This window comes from Strix aluco, chromosome 3 (genome assembly GCF_031877795.1).
Source record: "Strix aluco isolate bStrAlu1 chromosome 3, bStrAlu1.hap1, whole genome shotgun sequence".
Classification (NCBI taxonomy): Eukaryota; Metazoa; Chordata; class Aves; order Strigiformes; family Strigidae; genus Strix; species Strix aluco.
In genome coordinates this window covers 71,680,798-71,697,388 of record NC_133933.1, presented here as the reverse complement: position 1 = coordinate 71,697,388, position 16,591 = coordinate 71,680,798, and the positions used below count along the sequence as shown (strand labels likewise).

The window sequence follows — 16,591 nt, the reverse complement described above, 5'->3', positions numbered from 1 at the left end:
AGGCCACATTTAAACAACCATTATTTTGTAAAGATTTTCTGTAAAATAGAAAACATTTTGAGACTTACTTTCAAAATTGTTTTCATTATTGGAGCACCTGGAAGACCTTGATTGGAAACTCATTGTGCAGGGCACTGTGCAAACAAAGTACAAAAAGATGATCTCTTCTCCAAATAATTTAAAATCTAGGAGTAAGATAACAGGAAATGAATACAGGCAGACAGGGGAGTCAAGGAAACTGTAAGTCAATACCGGAAACTGTGAGTCAAGAGAGTAAATGGTGGTTTCAATATAGCTTATAACTGTGAAATTTTCAACAAAAGCACATTTCTAAGAGGATCAGAGGAGTGCAAATAAATGTCTTCATATAAGTTCATAGGAATGCTTGTTTGAATATTTAACAAATTGACAATGGTAATTATAACTGGAAGAACAGAGATCTGAGTCAATAGATGCAGAAAGATAAATGGTAGATTGTTAAAGAAAAGATGAGTGGCTTACATTTGATTTGATGGTTGAATTGGTGCTTGCAAGAGCTGATGGACACATGGGGTATGGCACTGCATCAGCTTTCCAGGTGGGTGTGCATGGGGCAAGCTTGGCAAGCTCAGGGAAGAGTGTGCTACTGTGACCCAGATGAGGAAATATTAGTGTTCAGATAAGAGTTTTAGCCTTGTGGATTGGTAAATCAGACTATGTATTAGTGAGGTTTTACAGTAAAAATAAGTAGAAGCTGGACATAGTCTGAGTGTGAGGATTTAGAAAGAGGCCTGACTGAAAGCTGATGCCAGATGACAGGCCTGCATGGCAACAAGAACTAAGACATTTACAGGTGGTGAAGGAAGAAGGTTGGCGTGGGCAGACTCTGGATGGAAGACAAGGAGCTCTGTTTAGTTGCTTCTACTGACTGCTGAACAGACAGACCAATATTTTATGTAGTTAGCAGAGGGATCTAAATAAGATGGGAATTTGAACCAGCCCAGGAAAACACACTCTCCTGTTGTCACATACACCCACAAGCGGTAAAGGATGTGGTGTCTATCAGCAGTGTCTCTAGCAGCCCTGAGAGCCTGAGTCTGCTGCAGGTGACAACCTCTGGGAGGAAGGCAGGAGGCAGACATTGAGGAGAGATCACCAGCATTTGTTTTGTGCCTGGTTATGGACAGCAGTGTAGAGCAGAGAAAGCTGGTTGTGACCCTGTGTATTAATTCATATTACACTTTTCCTTACAAAAAGTTATTGACATGAAAAACACAAATAGAGTGGTGTAGCATGTGTGTGCTTGTAGTTATCTACCTACTCATGCAAAAGCTTTTTTTAGGCATTAACACTCCCAGAGCAGGCCTTCTCCTGGGTGGCTTGAAGGCTTCCTAATGATGAAATGAAAGAAAAAGAGGTCTGGGAGGAGGAGACACAATGTTGAGGTTTCTGAAGTGTATAATTTATTTTATGTATGTCATGGGAGAAATGCAAACTGACACACCCTTTTTGCAAGTACATGTGCATGTAAATCACACCTCTGTCACTTGGCAGGCTATTAAGCTCTAGCAACACTGTTGATAGTAGTTGGACTTAGAAGAATGGCAGGGTTTAAAGCTCTTGGGTGGAGATGTGCTTTCACTTCATTCATGTAACTGTACTTAAGCTGACTGAGATACAAAATAGTGGAAATACTGATGTCCCTGCTAAGGGTGTCTGTTGTCAAGCTGAATTTTGCAGCATGCCAAACCAACTCACAAATCCCAGTTAACACAAAGGTTCATGCTATTACTGGCTAGAAAGCACCACCATAAGGAGAAGAGTTGAGCTGGCCTCTCCTAGATCCTCCACTGACCCCCACACAAGGACCTTGGCACCCATTCCCTGCTCTGACTCCACCAGACCTACAGGGAGCTCCCTCTCATTGTGAGGCAGAAGGAAAAGGGCAGGAGGAAGCAAGAAGGAGGGCCCCCAGCATGAGGTCATGTTTACCTTTGACAACAAAAGCTTTGTTCGCAGTCTTTACTGGCAAATGAGTTAGAAAGGTGGTTGAAAATCCATGTCCAAGTACTCAGCTGTGTCTGTGCACTTTTCCTCTTCTCTGTTCTGAAACTGCTGTTTTGCACTAGAATGCAGCAGTTAGGATAAACACCAGCAAGATCAATGTGCTCTACTACTTGTGTTGGGTGTCCATCCCAGGCGCTGGCAGGGGGCTGCAGGGCGGCCTCTGTGAGGAGAGCTCAGGGCTGCTCCATGCTGGACCCAGCTGGGTCCAGCCAGCTCCAGCAGATCCATGGCAGGGCAAGATGGCAGAGTCTTGGGGAAAGCTGTGTAAGGAAGGGCTGAAAATGCCACAGAGAGAGGAGGAAGGGTGCCATAGAGGAGTCTCGAGTGAAGGAGTGAAGTTGAGCATGGAAAAGGCAAGAGGAAGGGTGTTACTTTAATGTTTGTCTTTTTATTCTCCAATACCAGATGCAGTAATTAAACATATACATCTATTACTTAGCAATAAATTTAATTTTCCCCAAGTTGTGTCTGTTTTCCCCAAACTGTATCTGTTAAGTGAGCTTCCTGTCCTTATCTCGATCCACATTCTTTCTCGGTCCTGTTCTATTTCCTCCCTGCTGCTCAGCTGGGGGTCGGTGGGAGTGAGCGAGCAGCTGGGTGGAAGTGTAGCTGTTAGCCAAGGCTAACCCACCACACTACTGTATGCTTACTCCCTAGTTCATTTGTTCTTTTACATGCACAAAATTTCAACTACCAGCTACTTCTGTGCTGTACTGTAGGAGGACTATAGCCTCACACCTATAAAATAGCTGTTCTAAAAGATTAATAGTAGTAGATTTTCCAGATGAAAAGATTTTCAAACTTATATGACAAATAAACAATCCCCAAGAAGTCACTGCCTACAGGAAACAGACACTTGTAAATTCCTCAAGATTTTCCTGACCAGACTGTGTCAAACTGGACATCAACACCATGATAAGTATATTATGCATTGCAGTGACTTGGCTACTGTTTCTAAGAATAACCTGCAAGATGGTATGGTGGCTTTGCAATTCAGATGCTAAAATATATAGATTTCAAAAGTACTAGCCAAGAAGAGTTTCAGCTTATTGGGGTCACCATTAGCCGGGGTCCTTATTTCTCCATGCGGGAACAGAAACGACACAACACCAATGTGATGATCAGGTCGTCCATCTTTTTTTATTATTCCAATCCTGGTTACATTTATATTCTACTAAGTTCCGTACACGCACTCATCTATCTTCTAATAGGCTACAGGTCATCTACACGCGCTGTTCACGTGCCTCTACAAGTATTTGCATTGGTTAATTGCAATTAGCACGTAAAGCCCAAAACTTGCCAAAACTCCCTTATCTCATACCCTGTTTTGCTCAGACTTGTGTGCTTTTGCTGACCACAGGTGTTTCTCACTTATCTGCTATCTTGTGTGTTTTTGCCAGCCTTATTTTGCTGGCCTTGTCTTCGTCCTTGCATTCTTCTGTCTGCACTAACTTTCTCCCAGCGCGGCCCAGACTCCTACACAGCTAAAGTTGTCGGAAATGATAGATAATTGACATTGCTAAAAATCCGGTGTGGAATAAATACTTTCTGAAATGTGAGGTTATAATTTGAGGTTCTGAACAGAATTATTCAGATTTCTTTAAGCACAGCAGCACTTGTGGCTACTGTTATCAAAAGGATGTAATATTAGTCACCTATGTCAGTAAAGCTCAGGTAAAAATCACTTAAAGATATAAAATAAAGGTATTGGTTAAGAATAAATATTTTTAAACATATCTATCTTATATCCAGTGTAATCAAGATACTCAGATTTAAGGCTGAGGTTGCATGTTAAATTCTGTGTTTGTGTTGACTATTATACTTTAGAATGTCTCCCTCTCATCTCATATAGTAATTAGCTTAAAACATAAAATCATAAATTATAGACCACTCTATATCAGTTATAGCCAAACTATTGAGGCTAATAGAGTCATTTATGAAGGAAACAGAGAGAGAGATACTTCCCATAACTCTCTTGCAACTCACCTATTAGGAAATGCAATTTTGGGCCCATGGTGTGGGCAAGCATAATCTGAGGACTGCTTTAATTTCTAAAGATTTTTAATATGTCATTTTAACATCTAGATGGCTGCAAGAATTGGAGTACTTTGATCCATTACTTGTGTAACCCATATACTTGTTCCTAGGATGTTTCAGCAGCTAGTATGGTGCTTTCTGAACCAATTGTCCATATGTCAGGACTGTCTGTATGTCCAGGGAATAATTTGTGGACTAGCTATGTTATATCACAGCTCCTACGGCCTAGCAAATCTAACACAGAGGGGCTATGGAAAACTGATTTGCCACTCCGAACATTTCCATAATAGTTACAGTAGAATATGCTGATGTAAATCTATTCAACGCTCCCTCCATCTGTTCATTGCCCAGATGATGTGACAAACAACATAAAATGCAAAACCTACAAAACAGCAACTTAAATCCCATGAGAACAATCCAAATATTTCTTCCTGGAACAAGAAACAATTTTAGATGAGCCACTTTTCTATGTTTAGGAGTTCTGGTTTCATAACATTTTTAGTGTTTGCAGCTGACCAAGGGAAAAGTAGACTGATATAGTGCATCGTCTAATGAGATTTATGGGAATGGCAGTTAGTTAACTCAAAATCAGTCCACTGCACAGTGCTTATATGTCAAATAAAGAGACTTCTGTGAAGTAGATGTAATCTCATTGTTGCAGGATAACACATTTTTGATAAAAAGCTTTTGTGATAAAAAGTAGAGTTGGGAATAGAGAGAATATATATCCTGTATGCAGCCTTCTCTGTGCTATATGAATATGTGCACAAAACTAAAGAAATCTACTGCAGCGTCTGAGCTGAAATAAAAGGTTATATGAAGTAGTGACGTATGTCCGGAATCTTTTTTTCCCTCAAGAGAAAATCCAAAGACAAAACCAGGGCACAAACATTAGTTACAGAGTCTTCGTCCCTAAAATACATCTTTTATCAATTGCATTGTATAATGGTGATATTCTGTTACAGGAAAAAGAGATCTGAGTTTAGATGGCTCTCACCAGGCTCTAGGCTTTTTTGGGGTCTCCAGTTGTGGCTATATGGGTTTGTGATTGCAAACCTATGAAAAGTAAATTTGGCCAGTACTGCAGATACATTTCATCTAAAATCATATTAATTAGCATTTTTATGTGCACCACAATAGTCTTGGAATTTTGTGCTGTCATATTTTGAGTAGCTCCATTTGGAAATTTGAACTATTTACTGGACCTAGGTTAGATATCAGCATTGGGCATCTCCCTTTAATTCTCAGTACCACCTCTTGATATGAAATGCAGAAGTTTATTTCTCTCAGGCATCTATAATTTAGTTCAGCATGTGACTTTAGCTTCAATGTATAATTCAAGGAAGTTAACTGCTCTGGGCACCAGAAAGGATTGACGTTTGTTCTCAAGTCTGGAAAATAAATACTTAAGATCAAGTACTGCAGTTAAGATCTAAGTGGTTATTTAGTTAAATGTCACTAAATTATTTAAGGTTGAGGATGAGAAGATTTGTATTGTGGTACATCTAATGACCTGATGGCAAAAACATTTAGCTTTCTAAGCACACAAGCATGTACATATTTATATTTAGAAAATGCTTAAATACAGTGTCAGCAAAGCTTAATGGGAGGGGTGTTTAGATGCCTTAAAAAGATGTTTGCCTTTATATCTTTAGGGGCATGTCTGCTAATTCTGCTAATTCTGTTTCTCAGCATCACTGTGTTTTCCACTTAAGTCTTTGGGAGTTGTTGATACTCCCAAAGTGTGTAAGCACTCAAAAGATTCAGTCTATATTAGGGAGATGAAGGCAGGTAACTCAGAGGAAACATTATAGAAAAATAAATATTAACTATGAGATATTCTCAAGTGAATCTTTTAGATATATAAAAATGAGCCAAATTGGAACACAGTATGGAAATGTATCTATAATGACACACCGTGAAGTATATACAGATATACACTTTCATTTTTAAAAATGGTGATTATTAATGTGTTGAGTCTTTTCTAAACTAATGTATACAGAATATAAATATTCATGATCACTACTGTAATTATTAATTTAGTATTGACACAATTTTTAATCATTAATAATAATTTCATTATTGTTATTCCTACACAAGCACCCTATTGTGTTATTCTGATCATGGAACAAGAAAATTGCCTCTGTAGTAGGTATTTCTAATCTTTGTACCGCCTAATCTCTGCAAAAGACAGGAGACAAAAGATGGCTACATTAGGTATCAGATGCATTGAATCAAATGGCACATTCAGTATGCTTTGATATATCATGTTTTACCAAATGTCCAGGAAAGAATTGTGTGCTTATATTACACTGTATTTTAAAGATTGTACGAACATCATAATACTGAAAGCACTTTGGAGCTGCCTGGTAAAGTGGCTGATGTTTTTGCACTGTTAAACTTGTTTGTGCCTCTGAGACCTAAGCAGAGATAGACTCACAATGGTGATGCTTTTGGTGATTACAGTTATGCTGAGATGAACATTATTTCACTTGCCATTATTTCACTTCTTCCCTTTCTCTCTCTTGTTTTTTCTCCAGTCTTTGTTGTCTTGTACCCCTTCATGACACTATAGATTGAATGCCTTTTTCTTTTACTTTGGCTTTCTCTTTCTTGGTCAAACATTCTCCATACTGTTTGCCACAATTCCCCTACATGTGGCTAGCAAATAAATAGACTTTATTGTCCTTTGGTTCTGCCGTGAAATGCTGTACCATTAGAATTTAACTACCTTTGTCCTTGTGACTGCTGCTTTGCTTATCTATCCAGCACTACTGTAGAACCAGGACAAATTTTTTTGGCCTTTTACGGCTATATACAAACAAATGCAACTTGCATCACTCTGTCAGATGATGCTGTTTATTTTCACTTTTGAATTAACTCAGCTTTATGGACTCTGTCCTTACTTAGATTAACTGGCTACAGGTTTTCATTTGCCTGTGCAGTGTTGGAATATAAAACACGTTTCCCTGCAAACTTTAGATGTCTGTAGCAATCATTTACACATATAGTATCATCACCAAAAATGCACATTTTTTCACTTGAAGTTAAAAAAAAAATGAAAATCTCTACTTGGTTGTTTGAAAATATTTGCTTTCAAAACACTGCAAGAAAATCCCTGTATTTAATTTCAGAGACCAAAGAATCAATCATTCCTATAATAAATCTGGACTGTGATATAATTTCACTTTTAGACTAATTGTATTCACCAGAATAACTGTTTAGAACACTTCTGAATTCTGCTGAAATGTTTACCTCTAATTGCCATGCAAAACACTTCTGCCCTTTCCTCTGGGTAGGGCAAAAACAACTGTCATTTTAGCATAGTTTGTCTTCACCAGTCAAGAATGTTTGGATTGTTTTAATCATTCTGTTCACAACTCTGACTTCTCTTCAAAGCTATTCATAGAAATTTCTTCAAACTGTTATTTTTTACTGACAGATGCCTGTTCAAAATTCTTTGCCCTCTCCTCTCTTGCCTTTCCCCTTCCCTTTCTCTGCTTTCTACCCTTGTTCCTAAACCAAATACCAAGGTATTGGGAAATAGGAAAAATACACACATGTGTACATAGATTCACATATGTGCTTAAACATGTAGTTTGTCACAGTGTTTCGTTAGGATGCTTCATTTTTAATATTAACACAACTGCAGCTCCCAGGCTTCGCCATCCTCAGCCTGCCTTAGGAGGAAAGCTCAATACAGCTGTAGCCAACTGCTCTTTTAATGATGATTTCTAAAATATTTGATCAAATGAGATCCAATAGCAGTATGCAACACCCTGCATGCTGAGGGTTTTGACTAAGACCATAGTCACTGATCTGATTGGATCATTTAGTCTACATTTGTCCTGTTTTTAAATAAGCAACTGTATGTTTGATTGTGTTTTTACACTGTGTTATTGGTCTATTTTTTAACTGGGAGCTATAATATTAATAATTAATAGTAATTGTGTACATAACAACATTCAGGAATTTTTAGGCACTTTGATGTATTTACAGAGATATTATTACTTTTGTTTTTCAGAAAGGAAAACAATGGGTGAGAGAGAACGTGACTTGCCAAAAGGTCATACAGCAAATATTGACAAAATTGACTTCCAGAATGAAATCTTGGCTTCGGTGAAATCAAAGGCAAAACTCACAGAGACAGCAATGGGCTCTCCTCCCAGGCTCCTGTCCTGACTAGATGTTGCTGAGGGAGACTGAAGATAAAATGTGTTACTAGAATGTAGTTGGGATATTTTAGGACTTCATGCTTTTATTCACAGCTGAACACTTCCTGAGTATGATATGCTACTGTGCCCTAGATGTTATTGCATTGGCTCTCATGTGGTGGTGCTCACGTTTGAAAATACGGCAGGGTTAGAAGTATGTCCTTTTTTTTTGTCCTTTGCAGAGCTGAAGAATGAACTGGATACCTAAACAAATGGTCATCGGCATAATCACAGACTTGTGTGACACTGGAAGGATTATTTTTCTGTAACTAAGGTGCCATAAAAAGTGTTTAAGTAACAGTTACTGGGACTAGATGTGTCTGTGGATACTGCTTTCCTCTTATTATGTCAGACAGAAAGTTAGAGTTAATGAGAGAATTATGTAAGAAAATGAATCATGGAAAGTGAGAAAAAGAATCTGAAACATTTAATGCTAAATTTAAGAATTCAGAAGGATACTCAAATTCCACACAGAATGCTGGGACCAAATGCTTTCAGTCTTTTCGACCTATTTTGTTTAACACTGACAAGTATTATTACACTTCTTGTGCTTCATGCTCCAATTTATATCTAGCCTAACTTACATGTCAGTAAATTTATGTCTGACGTCAGTCTAGCTCTTGCTATCCTCTTTTTATTAGATGTTTACCTCACATTTCTATCAAACATCTCTGTCACTGAATTCAAATATACTTATTAAAGGTAATGTCTGCACTTTCAAAACAGATGCAATCACCACCTTTTCATTTTCACCTAGTTTAAATATGTTTTAAACTTTAGCTAACATATCTATCTTTTTTTCTCTTTGGAACTTTATTTCTTCAGAGTGCTAATCTTATGCAGAAAGGTTGAAATACATTAGTAATAAATTCATAGAAACCTTTTAGAATATTGCAAAATGATGGTATGGTTAAGTAAAATAAAGCAGGCTAAGTGATGAACAGGTTTTTCAAATGATGAATGTAATAAGTGGGGAAGTAAAAGGTTACCTGAATGGCATTTGTTACATTCCATCCTGCTTCCCAGCTGGTGATCAGTTTGATCTGGGCATGTGGCAGGGGAGCTGGGGACTTGTATTCTGGATCTTGGTGGCAAACATCAAGCTCAAAGTTCAGAGGTCCATCTGCTTCCTCTCTCTCCTCACTGTGAGTTCTGTTCAGTTCATCTCTTCTAGCAAAATTCACATGCTCTTCATCAGTGTCAAGGCAGCTGTCCCATCTCACCATTCCTAAAAAGAGAGATGGTGTTTCCCTAAAGCAGTTGAAAAGAGATGAAAAAGTCTGCTTCAGGTGAGCCATCCTGAACGCTGAGTATTAAAGTAAAATATTTTCTTACATGTCTTTATTGTTTTCAGCAGTTGTACATTGTTAATCCTTTTGTTATGTTAGCCTCAATATTGTAGCTATGATTAATGAAGCTTGTTGTCCTTAGTTCATCTACTTGTGCCAGTTTCAAATGCTAGCTAAAGAAATATCTCCAGGGTCTTCAACATACTGCCCAGAGTAGTCTGCAGCAAGATTTAGTAGTCTGCAAGCTGCAATTTACAATTCAAATCCTTTTTCCTTTTACATATGGTATCTATGAAGATCAGTCATTCATGAAGCATCTACAGGTGGCTGCAAGAATCTCTTCCTGGAAATTATGCATGTTTCTAATACAAATAAATAGTTCTGCCAAAGGAAAAAAATGCTTCATTAAAAACTAGAGTTGATGGACTGACTGCTAAGTAAATGCATGTAAATAAGTTCACTTTTCCAGATGTGAGATTTTTCTGCTGTATTTTAGTGTCTACAGAGGTCAGTAGAACTTTAAAAATGTTCTTTAAGAAGCTCTAAGTTGCAAGAAAAAAAGAAGCAGCTTGTTTGTAACTATATCTAATTCACAGTTGCTGGTAACAGGGGAATGGTATAGAGCTGTGATTGTATATTTACTGCATGGATATACATAGTGATACATTATGATTATTCACACTGCAAAATCCTAAAAATAATATTTACAAAAGTATCCTCTTCTTTTCTTGCATGCCCCATGGAATTTGAGAAAGGTAGAGAGTTGGGTATCACTGTTGTAGGATTATTTATGCCCATTTTCTTTTGTTGTTTCCCATGCCTGCCCTACCTTCACTCCTCTTCCCTCTTTGTTTTTTTATTAAGAGTACTGGGTTTTAACAGCTATATTTCTACATTAACAACTGAGTAACTGGTACAATGCTGCTGATCACACTGAAAAAAAAAAAAAGTACTTGTTCAAAAGGGATCTAAATTGGACCATGTGAGATCAGTTACAGTCCTTACTTGCACTAGCATGTCCTTCCTGTTAGCTGAAATTTCAGGAGTTCTCAAAACAAATTTAGAAGCTTATATTTCTGAACTAGAATTCTGAACTGATGACTTTCCTGCCAGATATATATGAACTGCAGTCTTACTAGTAACTCTCAGGTCTTGCCCATTTCCAAAATGAAATAACCTTCATGCAGGCCTTGTTGTCTGTTTTTTCTTATGTGCTCAGGATTAAATAAACATGAAGACAGCCTTCATTGTTCTGTCTTTTATGACCAGACACTGAAATTTCTCTTGTTCTCATCACATAACTAATATTCTGAAGCTCTCCACAGTTTATCCATCTGTTCTAAAAACCAGAAATATTTCAGAAATACTACCGGTACAGAATTATGTTCCTGTGCCTACCTTGTTCAAACCTCATCACTGACACCTGTATATGCCATGTCCATGGATTTACCACTGGATGCTCTAGAGTATTTCTTTTACACGTTGTGAAATCTGCTAATGTTGACCTGAGCTGAACAAGTGGCTCTTGCTTGTCAAAATATCCATTTATTGGTATTTCTGAAGACCGAAGTGAATGTCACTAGCCATCTCGCAAACATATCATGATCTTCTGGAGTGACCTGGAAGGTGCTTGAAAATACAACTATGGTTTTTACAGCAAATTTTGACCTCGGTTTCTCTCATCAAAGCCATTCCAACTGAAAGCTTCGGGCAGATTTCTGAGGGGAACTGCTCTATGATAGTGTATATACTGCTCACGTTAAGTAAACCTGATAACAGTGTCTATAGAGAGAAAAATATAACATAAAAATTACAAAGTTGATTTTCCTAATATATACAGAATGGTCTGAGATATGCAAATGGAACCATGGGTAGTGGTAAATATTAGTATGTATTTTCCATAAGTAAGTCTATTCTTAAGCATTACTTCTGAAGATATTTACACTTCTGGACAGAAACATTTTCTTGTAGTTGTCTTATCTCATGTGAAAGGTGTAACCTCATGGGACACAAAATTAGCATTTAAAAATACATTATTTATTAATTAAATGCAGATAAGAGCCATTTTAACATCCTGAGGAATTGAATTACATCAAATGCAAAAGTTGTTCATTTACAAATGATGCATTACATAAGAAATTGCATTGTTTGTCTGGTGTTTGTAGGTGTTTTTTTCTGTCTAAAAGAATTTATTGAGAAAGCAATCAGTTCTGCTTGATAGTTTTTTGTTTTTCTTTGTTTTGTTTTTATGTTTTGTTGTGGTTTTTTTTTTTTTAAAGTTTGTTTTTCCTTGTAAATTAGTCAGGGTTTCATGCAGCTGTCTTAAGGGAAGTGCAAGCAAGTTTAGGAACAGAGATACCTCTGGATATAGAACCATTTCATTTGCGTCTACATGGTTAGAGAGGAATTGTCTAGTTTTATCCAAGGCCCTCTGACAGCAGTGGAAAGAATCCCATTTTCAGATCTCTTATCTGCCAGACACATCACATCTGGAAGGTAGAAAAATTAAATAATAGCTAAAAATGTTCTTTCACAGTTATGCAAAAGAACTTAAAAAATAACGTAAAATTGATTTTAAAGAATAACTTTTACTTGGTTTAAATTCACTCTTTCCTACTGACTATCAAATACAAACGCAAGTAAGTTTATATGTTTCCAGAAATATCTGAATTTTGATAAAATATTTATGTTAGATCTCCCAAGCTCAGTATACTGTTGGGACTATTTGTTTCAATTTAATATCATTATTAATCTCTCACATACAGCATAGCACGGGACAACACAGATCACCATTGTACAATATTTATTATTATTTATTTATAATACTGCTTAGAGATCCTAGCAGTCACCTTTGGATTAAGTGTCTTAAAATCAAATAGTAGGAGACAGCTTCTTTATGAAATGTTTACAGTTTAACATGAGAAGACAGACAGCGATTTGTCAATCTGTGAGTCTATCCTTCTTCTTTGTCTACTGGGCATGGATTTTTCATTCTATATATTACCTGCAGCTTTGATTTTTGCAGTCAGTAGGACAAATTATGCTCTTAGTTACACCACTGTATATCTACTGGCTGACATAAATAATGACCAAAGGAAGATATATCAAATCTGGTTTTATTATTGCATTAAAAACTGCTGTCTAGATGACTGCAGCAAATTTCATATTTGTGTGCTACTTCCAGGCCATCAGAAATAAACAGTAAAGGCAAGAAATGAGAACTGGACTCAGTCATAGGGTGATTCAGTTCTTCCCTTTTCCCATGCACTAATTCTGCTAGACATTCTTTCTGCAGATGTTCTTTATCCACACAAGCCAATATTGTAAGTTTAATTAAAACTTATGTCTTGTCTTAGGAAAAACTTCCTGATTTATGGTAGACCTGTAAGCATGGTTTTCATTGTCCTCATCACCTATTCATCTATTTCTATTTCAGTACATAAATCGAGATTAAAATTTTCTCCTTGTAAAGCAGCAGACTGCCACTGTGATTCATAAGCTTAACAGGGCTGAATTTCAGGAACAGGAAGAATATGTGGATAGTCTTGAAAAAGACATCTTTCTTGGTTGGTAGGATTTCATAGTGCAGCTGCTTACGACTGAGGGAATTAGGTCTTCAGAGCTGTCACTTGTTTTGGCCATGTTTTCTTCAAAATCTATTTAACTGTAGGATCCTTCAGTTATACCCTTCAGGACAGTGTTTCAGAACAGCAATGAAAAGCAGGTAAACAAAATAGTTTCTCAATCCCATATGCTTTTATCTTACATAGCAGTGTATTTACAGATCTTTTTATATAATGGTCAATCCTATGTCTCCCTCATAATGTCACTTTCACTGTGGGACATTGGTTTGGATCAAGCACTGGGGTAGTAACATGTCATGGCTGCTTAGCATACTCTTTCACAAGGGAGAAGATCTCCACAAAAAAGGTGTCTTAAGTAGTCACCATTCTTAGTCATGAGGCTAACTGGGGCAAATACAGTACTTCTAGATACGTAAGATGTTTTCTCTAGAATAAATATCTGCTTAGAGGATATGCACTGCTATTACTTCCCATAATGGAGTCAGCTGGCAACTAAAGGGCTTTTTCAGTCTTTCCATGTCAATGCACTAGGCCTATGTGTAAACCTGGGTCCAAGAGCATGAAAATTTAAGAGTCAGGGAAAATAGACCATGGTATACTCCCACAGAACCCTGCTGTATGATGGAGTGACGAGGAATGCAGGTGCACTGCATTGCCCATGTTGCACAGTTTAGGTACATCCTGGCTATCCCACTCTCCAGTACAAGTTCAATAGGGTCTTTTTTGGTAAAGAAGCTCTTTTTTGATATTAGTCTAGCTTTCAGTACTGCTTGAATGACTTTAAACTAAAATAGAGATGACAGTGCAAAATGAAAAAATACCTGAAACAAAACAGTGTTCAGTTTGACAGGCGTATCCAGAAAAAATACCAGACTATCCATCCACCCTTTGCCTTGTGTATGTTAATGGTGACTGAGATGAGTAATTTTTTTTAGTGAAATAAGGATTTCAGTTTTGGTACTGTGGATCCCTAATACAAACACCTGCAACATTCTTTCACACTTGTAACTGATACTTCTTGTGAATGCTCAGGTTTATTACCAAAATTCATCTTCTCCAGGTTTTTCTATCAATTATACAAATTTGGAAAGCAGACACAGAGAAGGCATACCACATGATGAAAGACAACGTTTGTAGCTGATTGTATGTTTGTGGAAAGGTTTCTTTGCATTCACTTATATTTATTTGTATGATTTTGTAAGGTTTTCTGTATTATTGTTTGCTCTATGCATATTACTCTGACAACTTTTTGAATAGTTATTTAAAATTATGTTCATGCATGCAAACTTTTATATATAAATATATGACTGTAAATGTATGTGGCATTTTAGAAGTGCATGAAAGATTAGGTCTCTTCCCTAAGAAGAGAAACTCTAATCCGGACAGAAAGAAATTAAGGTGATACCAATTTAAAACAAAAAGGACAGAATGGAGTGGTTAACACTGAACAAATCAGTACTGGGAAGTTTCTTGAAAGTACTTGATCATTGACTAGAATTTGTAGAGGACAGTTCTTGTCGGAGGAGAAGGAGCTATTCAAAGTCTAAGGGACATGAAAGGAAGTAAGCCAATAGTGGAGGGATAGAGAAAACAGTAGGGAAGAGGATTGTAAGAAATGTATGTCTGCATGGTGTAAGAAAGAGAAAAATAAGAACAGGCATAGAGACAGAAAGGAAACTGGAAAGATCAAGTTCAAGGGCAGGATGTCATAGTATGAAGAACTTTATTACTTATTTACATTGAATATTGCCTAAGACATGCCACAAAAATCTCCATATGTAACCAGAATTGTGAATCCTTTTCTGAGTTTCTCAAAGTTGTTATATGCTAAGATTGTTTCTATTTCTTGCAATAGAGGGAAAGAGAATCAGTCCTGGCAATTTTCACGGTTAAGGATATTCTGCTGAAAAAAGAAATGTAATTTGTGAGGATCAGAAAGAATGCCAAGGAAAGAGACAGAAAGATACTTCATTAGGAGTGGCTATTTAAACATATCCCAGAGATGATCCTCAAGAAATACATGGTCTCCAAATCAAGCTCACGAGAGGTGCAAACACCAGAAGTAGGCATTGACCTTAATTCAGGCCATTTGTACACATGCATTATGATGTAGTCCTTAACTGTATAGAGGTATATTTCTTCCCATCGCCTACTTCACTGAAGAGAAATCACCATTATCTAGGAAGGAATTAGTGTTATGGAACTAAAATGACTGATGTTCTCAAGAAGACACAAGATAGCCTTGTAGGTAATGGAGAAATGTGTTTTCTCTCTGACTGCAACACTAAGTTACACGTTGGTGAGCTGCACCATGGTTTTCACATGGGTTAATATGGGTGGGATTCCTCTGAGTACCAGAAAAATTTTCTGAGCTACCCATGTGGGCTGCTTTCAAATACATAATAGAATAAAACAGGTGCTTCTAGAGAATGGTTTGTCTCAGCCTAAAGCTGGAACCTGAAGTAGGCCAGATGTCACAGGTCAGTGCCATAAAATTCCCCCCTCTGTATATAAGGGAAATCTGGGATCACTAGCTTAGACTTATATACTTATCTGTACTGTAGTCATGTGTGTGAAGGTGGGTGAGGTGAATGCCATACTGTGAATTTCCTGAATGTTCATTTCAATTTGTGAATAACTGCCACTGCAGTGTAGCCCATCTTAGTGCTCTCACCAGATACTGATTAAATTTGGCATTCAAGTTCATCAACATCTTTGGTAATTTTGCTGATAATCTGTGGTTTTGTTCAGACATGTAGATACATGTAAATGAAAATAATTAACCCTATTGCTAAATGTTATAGTAGAAAAAGATTCACTCATTTTTTTAAAGAAATAAGGACAAGATTTTAAATCTAATTTATTTGGAAGTACTTTGCTCTTATTGATTTAGAAAGTTAGATATTTACATGTCTTAAATTATAGCCTTATGGATAGTAGGAATTTGATGACTCAGTGTTCAAGGTGTGGTTTTGATGTTGTGTACTCTGTTTTGTATGAGGTTCCACAGTGAGAATGAGGATTAAAAAGAGATTCTGAATAACTCTTATATGGAGAACATCCCTTGAGCATGGGATAAGATGGGGGTGAATATATGTGATTATGTGGTAAATGACTATTGTAATGATGCATAAAGGAGCTAAATTAAGATTACAATAGCAAATCATAAATAGCATTCACAGTTCTTTGGCATTGCCTTTTGTGCTGGGTTTGTGTGTGTGTTGGGAGTTTTTGGTAGTGGGGAAGGGGGCTACAGTGGTGGCCCCCTGTGAGAAGCTTCTTAAAGTTCCCCCAGCTCCAAGTCGAACCTGTCTCTGGCCAAGGCAGGGCCAATTAGCAGCAGTGGCTGCACCTCTGTGATAACGCATTTAAGAAGGGGAACCTGGGAGGAGAAAGGGGAGCTGTGAGGAGGAACTGTGAA

At 37.3% G+C, this 16,591-nt stretch overlaps 1 protein-coding gene across 1 annotated transcript in view; it reads right to left on the bottom strand.

Moving 5' to 3' along the window:
- Positions 1–9,523, bottom strand: part of LOC141921620 (vesicular inhibitory amino acid transporter-like) — a 42,394-nt gene extending 32,871 nt beyond the window's left edge. The window contains exon 1 of the mRNA XM_074820545.1: positions 9,287–9,523. Within this exon, the coding sequence (XP_074676646.1) occupies positions 9,287–9,523 (237 nt within the window). The remainder of the gene's footprint in view (positions 1–9,286) is intronic.
- Positions 9,524–16,591: the final 7,068 nt, after the last annotated feature.